This window comes from Micropterus dolomieu, linkage group LG14 (genome assembly GCF_021292245.1).
Source record: "Micropterus dolomieu isolate WLL.071019.BEF.003 ecotype Adirondacks linkage group LG14, ASM2129224v1, whole genome shotgun sequence".
In the NCBI taxonomy this organism is placed as follows: domain Eukaryota; kingdom Metazoa; phylum Chordata; class Actinopteri; order Centrarchiformes; family Centrarchidae; genus Micropterus; species Micropterus dolomieu.
In genome coordinates, this window is record NC_060163.1 from 17,563,117 (window position 1) to 17,572,232 (window position 9,116).

The window sequence follows — 9,116 nt, forward strand, 5'->3', positions numbered from 1 at the left end:
AAACAAATCACAAATTATATATATATATGTGATAACAGATGCAGTGATTCCTTTGTGGATGTGATCTGACTAAACATTTATGTAACACTATCAAATTAGTATTATTATTACTATCACAATTTCTTTATATTCATAGAGTCAAATATCTGTTGAAGTGTGCGTTTAACTAGATAAAAAGGAACTAAATGTTTTCAATTACACTGAAAAAAACAATTGAAAATGTACACATACCCTTTATTTGCCTGTACAATTGATGTACAGACAGAGTGAGCTTGGAGCTGTCATTAAATGGAAATATCATGTCCTGCTGACTACGATAGAAAATCACTTTAATCTGCTTAAGAGTGTATGTATAAATGCATGCATGAACACAGCTTATGTAACAAATCCTCTGAGCGATTGTGCTAAAAAAAAAATCAGAGTATGTCTCAGCATTCGTCTTTGACGTCTCTTTAATCCACATCAAACATCATTTTATTCAGTTACAAGATTGTAAATCTGGAGTCAGTAAAAGGAAAGACAATAAAAAATACATATTTTTCAACATAAAGTGGATTCAAATTATCTCAGCAATGAATCAACACACAATTTAGTTTAGTGAAGTTAAAAACAAAGAAATTTATAAAGTATTAATTATTTACATTTTTCAATGTTCATTTAGGATTGTAGAAAAAATAAAAAGACCCAAAAATATCAAATGCATTTTAGCACAAACTTTTTCTACATGTATATTAACACTTGTAACAAAAGGCCCTCCTTATAATAAGGAAGAAAGGCATCTCCACTTTGAGCTGATAGCTTGAAATTTACAGGATATACTCAAAATAACAAAAGTTTGTGTCTCTCATGTATTAGTATTAAATGTGATCAAAAAAACTAGAAGGCCATTTAACAAAATGGTCTTTTGGTTTCCAGGATTCTTTGAGGACTCCTCAAGACTCTTCTGATCTTCTGGATGTCAAAATATTCAGTTTGCTGCACGATAAAAAATAAGATGTTACTGTTGTCCACAGCGGTGACTCTTTCCTAATCTAAACAAAGATGGTAGCCAGAAATGACATATGTTGTTGCTTGGTTTGTAAACTGAACCAACATTTTTTAAATATATATTTGTCTGTAATGATTTTACTTTCTATCCTTTAACAGTTTAAAAAAAAACAATGGGTTAATATTTTTCCTGTGTTGTACAAAAAGAGTTCATTTCCATAACAAATAGAGTCAAAACTTGGGAAACAAGTTAAAAAAATACAAAAAAAATCCTGCACCAGTAGGAATATTTTGTCACCGAGATGGCGTCTTTGAGAATCTGAGAAATAGCATCTTAATAGCGTTTTGTTAATGATCCTTAGTTTTTTAAAGATCAAATACTTTATTTTTCAGAAAATGAGATTCTTACTGTAGCTCTTTGACTGAAATGTTATTACTATATTATTATTATTATTATTATTATAACACATGAGAAGCACAAACTGGGGCTACGCTCAAAACTGACAATATTTACAAAAACGCATGCATGTACATTTCTTAACTTTAATGCTAGTACAGATGAGCTGCATTTCCTCCCTTGCTCCTGTCCTCAGACTTCCGCCTCTTTTTCATCTTTTCCTCTGAGACCCTGCACAGGCCCTCATCGCTGGCTGACTGCAGGCTGTCGAAGGTGCCCTGCCTCTCCGTCCTCTGCAGGTTCTCTTCACGCAGCCTGCGCATCTTCCACAGATCCATGCAGCGCTCCACGCAGCTGAACCTGGCCTCGGTGGTACAGGCGTACATGCCAGCCGGCACTGCCAGCATCATGGCGCACACAACGACAATAATGTGGATGAGCCTCTCTCTTTGCTCAAGCTCACTGATGTCACTTCCCGTCACGAATACGATGCACTGGCCTTCCCTCGGCTGATGGTTCTTCAGGGTCACACACACCTCGTATTTGGTGACAGGAAGCAGGTCGCTGACAGAGTAGCTGTTGATGCCTGGGCCAATGTAGATCATCTCCTTTTTGGGTAAATCATATTTGCCAAAGTGGATGGTGAACCAGGTTTCTTCTGGGTTGTTCCTTGCTGCATACCACTCAAGGGTGATACCATAAACTGTCTGCTTAGCTATGCGGATGTCAATGTAGGGATTCTCGTCGGTTGACAACATGGGGACATGTGGAGGGAGAGGAACAGAGGAACTGGAGGAGCTAATGTTAACCTTGATGCTGACAGAAGAGTTGCCAATGAAGTTGTTGGCCATGCAGGTGTAGAGTCCTCGGTCTGCCAGCTGAAGAGAGGGAATCACCAGCTGGGAGGTGACTGTGTCCCCGTCTATGTAAGTCTCTTTAGCTGCAAGGAGAAAACAGAGCGCACTGTATTTAAATCAGAGGCTTGTTCACATCTGATAAAAACTTGGGAAGGTAACCCTAAAGGGGGCATTGTTCCTGTATGTTTTCATAAAACAGATGCAGAGAGTTCAGCATATACAACACTAAGTACTCCCAGAGCAGGTTCACAACAGTTTAATGGATGGTAGTAATAAAAAAGAAAATCTTACCAGCAAATCCTCTTATAATCTTCAGACTGTACATCCACTGAATGGTTGGGCCTGGCCTGGCCTTGACTAAGCATGTGAGTGTTGCATTTGCTCCGAGAGGTAAAGTGATGTTAGTCTCTGGGGCAGAGGCTACCGGCTTCATGCATGTTTTTAACTGGATCTCATTGAAAAACTTGCCTGCTTTGGAGGCGGGGCTTGAGCATGTCAAATAAGAGTTCATCAGAATGATGGGAGGGCTCACCGCCCTGATGAACTCAACAAAGCCTTTGAGGCGGCAATCGCACAACCAGGGGTTGTCATGCAACGCCAGAACCACATTGGAAACCAGCCCTTCCTTCTCCCACTCTTTCTCTGCTGTACGATAACGAGGCCAATTAATGAAAACATCTTTTGATATGACAGTAAGCTGATTGAAAGATAAATCTAAGTAAGTCAGTGCAGGTAAGTGTCTCAGAGCGTGTTCAGGCAGGACGTCCAGTCTATTGTGCTTCAGGTCCAAAATCTTCAGTTTCGGTGTGTCCTGAAACACCATCCATGGTACTGAAGTCAGCTTGTTCCCTTGTAGCCTGAGCTCAGTTAGGTTGGCCAGCCCCTCCAGGCTTTTTATGTTCATCAGGGCGATCTCATTGAAATTCAGCCAGAGGAACTCCAAGGCACTAACTTTAGACAAAGATCCCTGAGGTAACTCAGTCAGGCGGCTGTTTTCAATTCGAATTTTAGTGAAATCATGTGGAATGTCCTCTGGGATTCGTCTCATGGAGGTTTCCATACAAAGCAAAGACCTAAGGTAAGATTAGATATGTTCAGACAAGACAAGTCAAAGGCGAGTGTATATTTTATCTTCACAACTAGTCATGTACATGCACCATTTGCACACATTTTTGGAGTAGTGTTTGTCTTTATATTTCACAACAATTTAGTTAGCAGGTTACATTTTAAAAAGGGTTAAGGCTACCATAACCTACTTTTTTAGTTTGTAAGTTGGTCACTTACCTTTCCAAGTTATCATCTGTGCAGGAGCAACCGATCAGACAAGTTGATTTCCCAGGGGTGATGAGATAAAATACCAAAGCGATATGTAATGTGACATAAAAGGTGTCCATATTCCTGGAGGAGCTTGTGAAATAGGCCTGTGAGGGCAGGACATGCACCGTGGGCTGCATGAAAGAAAGCCTATTACCTTAATCTTCCTTGATGTAACACTTAAGACAAAGTGACATGTGAGACACGCTTAGTAGAGGTGTATTTATACCAATGGTCTTGAAATGTCAGATCTCCTCAAAAGCATGAAAACGCCACAAATGCTGTTCAGTCAAGATTCAGTGATTATGTTGCAGTTCGACATTCAGGTATGACCCCAAACTGGTTTGCATCTATCTAATTTAATTTATTTGTCCCGAGCCAAAGCACAGGCGTTGACATAACAGGAGGCCCTTCTGTATTAAATGGGCCGAAGCCCGTCGGGCTTAGCAGCACAAAGTGGGAGGGCTGCAGAGAGACAGATGTCCGAAGAGGAATGTAATCTGACCTCAATAAACTAAACGCTGATTGTCTCACAGGTTGTTAGGCCAACTCAGCAATAAAGCAAGTGTGAGAAAAGACAGCACTGTAGATTCAATCTTCAGTTTTGAGAAAATGTTCCTATAATGTCCAAGCTTTTTATGGTTATCAGTGATCATACAAGTTTTAAGTTAAAGATATAGATACTGGTGATTTCTTCTTGTTAGTTTGCTTACAAGGCACTACATATCAACCAGAGATATTTTGCCAAATGTCTTTTATAAATGCCTTTTAACGTCTTTAGTTTAGTGTACCTAACCTACGTATATTTGTCCAAACAGGATTAAACATTTAGCATTTTCATTGACTGGAATTTTTGAGGATGAATTAGTCCACACATCTATTCTAGGCTTCTCTGAATTGTGTCATTAAATCTTTGAGAGAACACTGGTGTTATTGATGCTTCAACTTATGTGTTCACAAAACTAAAAAAAATACGGTAGCTGCTGTGTGAGGCTACACTTAAAGTAGGCACAGAAGTGCTTTGAGCAAATTGCTTAGGTTAGCATGCTACCACGGTCAAAATAACAATGCCAATGTCCATGTTTAGCAAGCACAATAATTTACCATGTTGACCATCTAAGTTTAGTATGTTGCTAACAACAGCGCATGCTAACAGTTGCTACTTGGTCATACATAGAAAGTGTAGCAGAAGCTGATGGGAATGTCAGTAGTTTTGCAGTTTATTTGGTCATAATCCAAAGAATTGGTCAACATTTCATTTTGAGCTGATGATGACACGGCATAAAAAGTTAGGGGATCACCAAAATCTATAGGAAACATCCTCTGGGGACTATGGATATCTTTCCCAAATGTCATGGCAATACATCTAATAGTTGCTAATGTGTCAAAGTATTGATCGAACAAAGTGGTGGACTAACCAACAAACATAACATTGCCATACACAAGGCCACACTGCTAGCATGGCTAAAATTGAAAATTTTACTGGCACTTTTTGTTAAGAAAATAACTATTGTGTAATTTATCCTGATAGGGCTCACCCATCTAGCCTAATACTTCAACCAGATTTTACAAAGCATTATTAGTTTTAAGTGCTTCTCGACCTGGCTCAGATTAGCTCATAGGTGTCATTTACACTGGGAACACATTTTGAAATGGCTGATTTTGTCCCCATCACTTTTTGAAAGCATTTGTTAAAAATGTTCTGAAATGTAGCACCAAGAAAAGTTAACTAACAAATGAAAATGATTTTAGAAAAGGTTGATTTGCACAATAAGAAAACATGCAATGCAATATAGTTTCCCTCATATAAGAACAGACATTTCCACCGTAAATTGAAGCAGAAAATATCTCCAGAATGCAGGAAATTACGACCCCCCACACATATATTTCACCATCACAGTTTCATCTAAATAGTGTTAAAAATGTTTTTGTCTTGTTCTCGTGCATCGTCACATCTTATGACCCAAATGTATCATCACACCCCTAATCTGAGCCCTTATGTCCCCGCCACTTTTCAACACAAAGTGATGCCATTGGATTAGCTGTATGTTTCCCTACAGCAGTGTGACTTTTTCAGTGAAATAGTTATCTGCATCTATTCAAAAATCAATATGCTGAGATATAAGAAAAAAGCTTGAGAGCATATGTAAATATAAAAAATATTTATTCTTATACAGTACATTCATACATACACATGTATTTCAGGTCACAAATATTTACACGTTATAAAATGTACTGTATTAGTGTAAACAGTAAGCCCGGCAAGTTAACATCATACTGACATAGAAAATAGACTAATAACTGCTGGTTCATATTTTCTCTAAATACTTTGTTTTAAATAAAGACAGAGGTTGCAGAGGTTACATCTTGGAAAAAAATTAATTAATTGGTTTTTTGACAGTTATGGGCAACATTTCATGACTTTTCCTCTGCAAAATATGACCTTTAAAAGTGCATTATGAATTAGAAAACCCTTATTTTTACACATTTACACCACATGTAAAATATTAAAACCGTGTCACTCTGTATATTTTCCCTTTTTTGCTGTCCACCAAATGAATGGTGGATTAATTCCCACAAGGCTGTAAAACAATTTCATACATCCAATGCTGACAGAGCAATCGGTGTCCTCTGAAGATCCCTAAAAGGGAATAAATAGTTTGACTCTTTAGAGTCTCTGAGCACAGTGGTTTATCTATTCACATCACAGGCTGTTAGAAAACAAAGTGCATCCTCTGGAGGTTGTGGTATATGTTTGGTTTTAGCAGAAGTACTCATTAGGTGGCCCCTCAGTCCTGGCTATGGCCTCTGAGTCAACACTGGACCTCGCTGAGAGCAGCCTGTTGGATTCATCAGGATTTAGCCTGGTCAGATACTCACCCTCCATCCCTTTAGTTTTGGTCCCGGGGGCGAGGGTCTCAAACGTGACATACGAGTCCTGCATTTCCTTGGACTGCCGCCCCAGTAGCTTTTGGCAGCGCTTCTTTAGCGCCCCGCAGCACACGATCAGTGTCAGGGGGACAGCAATCACACACGCCACAGTTATCACCACCACATTAATAAGCTTCTGAGTACCACTGGCACTGGCCGCCTCATCTGTTGAGAAGATCACACACTGCTCCTTTTTCGGGATCAGGCCCTTGACGCAAACACAAGCAATGTACTTTGTCTTTGGCACAAGGCCGTCAATTGTGATCCGGTTCTTTCCAGCGCCTACATTGATCCGGCGCATGTCTCTCTCACCAAATATAGCATATAGGACACTGAATTCTGTGGTGTTTGTGGCTGTAGGGGCTCGCCAGTTGAGAGAGACAGTATGGTCAGTGTCACCAATCACCTTCACCGAACGCACTATCCTTTTCTCCGGAGCTTGCTGCAAGGATGAGGCATTTGCTGCTAAATTACTCAGAGCATCCTGTTCCACCTCCACCGGCTTCTGAGGGTCTGACGCCTTGCCTCGTCCCTGAGAAGCACCATCGGAGATGCTGTAGCTCTCTATCTCATACTTGCCGGTTACGCCTTTGCCATTGAGAGGTTCGATGATGGGGCGGGCAGCAGCACTGGTTGGTGGAGGAACATATCTGGCAATAAGTTTTTCCTGGTATGCCGCTCTACCAATGCCACCAGGTTTCTTCCCTCTGGTTCTCTTAGAAACACTGCCACCTGTTTCCTCTGACCGAAAGGAATCTGTGATCACCAAAGAGATGATTGCGTCAGCAGTGCCCACAAAGTTGGTTGCTTTGCACACATATTTCCCAGAATCTCGGTAGGCGACCGCAGGCACACTCAGAATTGACCAAATGATGCCCTCCTTTGAAATCTCTTCCTGAACTGAAAAATAAAAAAGCAGACATCCACAGAGTTAAGCTGATTGCCACAAAGAGAATAACTTTAATCTCATTGACACTTTGACTTGGACAGAAATAGATACTGTTCTAATCCAAGCACATCTGGAATTAGTTCAGCAGAACTCACTGGTGCCGTTCATTTTCTTGCCATCAGCGCGACTCCAGGACAGCTCGGGGATAGGAACTCCAACTGTGCCACAACGCAGCAGGACATTGTTGCCCAGTGAGCTTCTCACACGAGCCACGGCCGTGTGTACCCGAGGACCCTGGCACCTCTGCAGCTCCGCTTCAGTAAAAAGAACTCCTGACAAGCTTTCTGGATCAGCGCACCTCAGCCTGGTGTCAATGAGAGCCACAGATGAGGATGGGGATTTCTGAAACTGGACCAGATCGTACAGCCGGCAGTCACAAAGCCACGGGTTGTCATGAAGACCTGCAGAGGAAACCAAGTGTGACAAAATGCTCCAGCAAGACATATAAGACTAAGAATGTGTGGCTATGAGTTAAAATGAATAGAATTAGTCTGACAGCTTGACACAAAATAACTATAATTAGACTAATCCCAAGCTTTAAATACTTCTGATGTCAAAGAAGCAGTCGTCATGCACAGCAGCTTAAAAAGAATATGTTCTGGGATCCTAATATGGCACAGCTTGATCCTCACCGAGAATTAGTTTGGAATCGGTGTCCTGGGAAAGTTTCACACTGAGCCACATTGTTAGAACGTCTGCAGGTATGGTAGTCAGACTGTTGCTGGATAAGTCCAGATAGGTTATATTCTTAATGTACATGGTGGCTTCAGCAGGGATGGTGGAGATCTTGTTGTTGTGTAGGTCGAGAAGCCTCAGGCTTGGCATGTCAGTCAGAGACTCCCAGGGAAAGGAGGTGAGGGAGTTCCCTTCCAGCCGGAGCTCATCCAGGTTGGAAAGACCCCGGAAACTGTCAACATTCAGTGAATTCAGTGAATTGAAAGACATCCACAGAAACTCCAGGTTGTTGAGGTAATGGAAGTTGTCACTTAAAATCTGCGTGATTGCTGTCTTTTCAATGCGTAGCTTCGATGTGTCAACTGGAAAATTTGGAGGAACCACACTGATCTCCGGATCATTGCAAAGTACACTCCTGCAAGAAAAACAGAATAGAAATATGATTAATAATAACATGACATTTAAGAGGAAACTTGTTAAACCTTCAAATTGTAGGGGTCTGAATATGTTGATTTAATAACAAACAACATACATTTACTGACTCCATTTTACAGTAAAAAATAAAAAAAATACAGTTCGGGTCTTATTTGAGAAACACATAATAGCCTGTTGTTCAGTAACAAGCAAAGGAGATTAAAGGCCAACTCCAAGTTAATCCTCCACTACACAGAGCGACTGAAAAGAAAGAAGCTGCAGTGAAAATCTCTTTTGCACGCTAGAAAAAATAAAACACATGTACCGAGAAGGAAATTCAGAGAGAACTTAATAATTGCCATATTTACCTTGCTTTTGATCCGTCGCTTAATTTGTGGAAGAAGCAGCTGCATTGTGCAGGACACGAACTGCTCAGCAGAGGAAGAAAAAATAAAGCCAAACAAAAAGCAGCAGTAAAATGTCGACTCATTTTTTCTCCTGCAAGCTACTACACGCTATGCAGCTAAACTACTTATAAAAAATAGGCGCAACAGCTCATTCTAACGGGACATCGGATGCATGGTGATGGTGG

At 40.7% G+C, this 9,116-nt stretch overlaps 2 protein-coding genes across 2 annotated transcripts; both read right to left on the reverse strand.

The window, feature by feature from the left end:
• Positions 1-1,536: 1,536 nt before the first annotated feature.
• On the reverse strand, positions 1,537-3,635 carry LOC123982457 (leucine-rich repeat, immunoglobulin-like domain and transmembrane domain-containing protein 2). The gene is made up of 3 exons (XM_046067977.1): positions 3,526-3,635; positions 2,533-3,314; positions 1,537-2,324 (listed from the first exon to the last, which is right to left on the reverse strand). Exons 1-3 carry the CDS (start codon positions 3,633-3,635, stop codon positions 1,537-1,539), a joined length of 1,680 nt encoding a protein of 559 aa, XP_045923933.1.
• Positions 3,636-5,767: 2,132 nt separating this feature from the next.
• Positions 5,768-9,116, reverse strand: lrit1b (leucine-rich repeat, immunoglobulin-like and transmembrane domains 1b). Its single transcript, XM_046069369.1, has 4 exons — positions 8,893-9,116; positions 8,068-8,525; positions 7,531-7,836; positions 5,768-7,386 (listed from the first exon to the last, which is right to left on the reverse strand). The coding sequence occupies exons 1-4, from the start codon at positions 9,012-9,014 to the stop codon at positions 6,317-6,319; spliced, it is 1,956 nt and encodes a 651-aa protein (XP_045925325.1). The 5' UTR covers positions 9,015-9,116; the 3' UTR covers positions 5,768-6,316.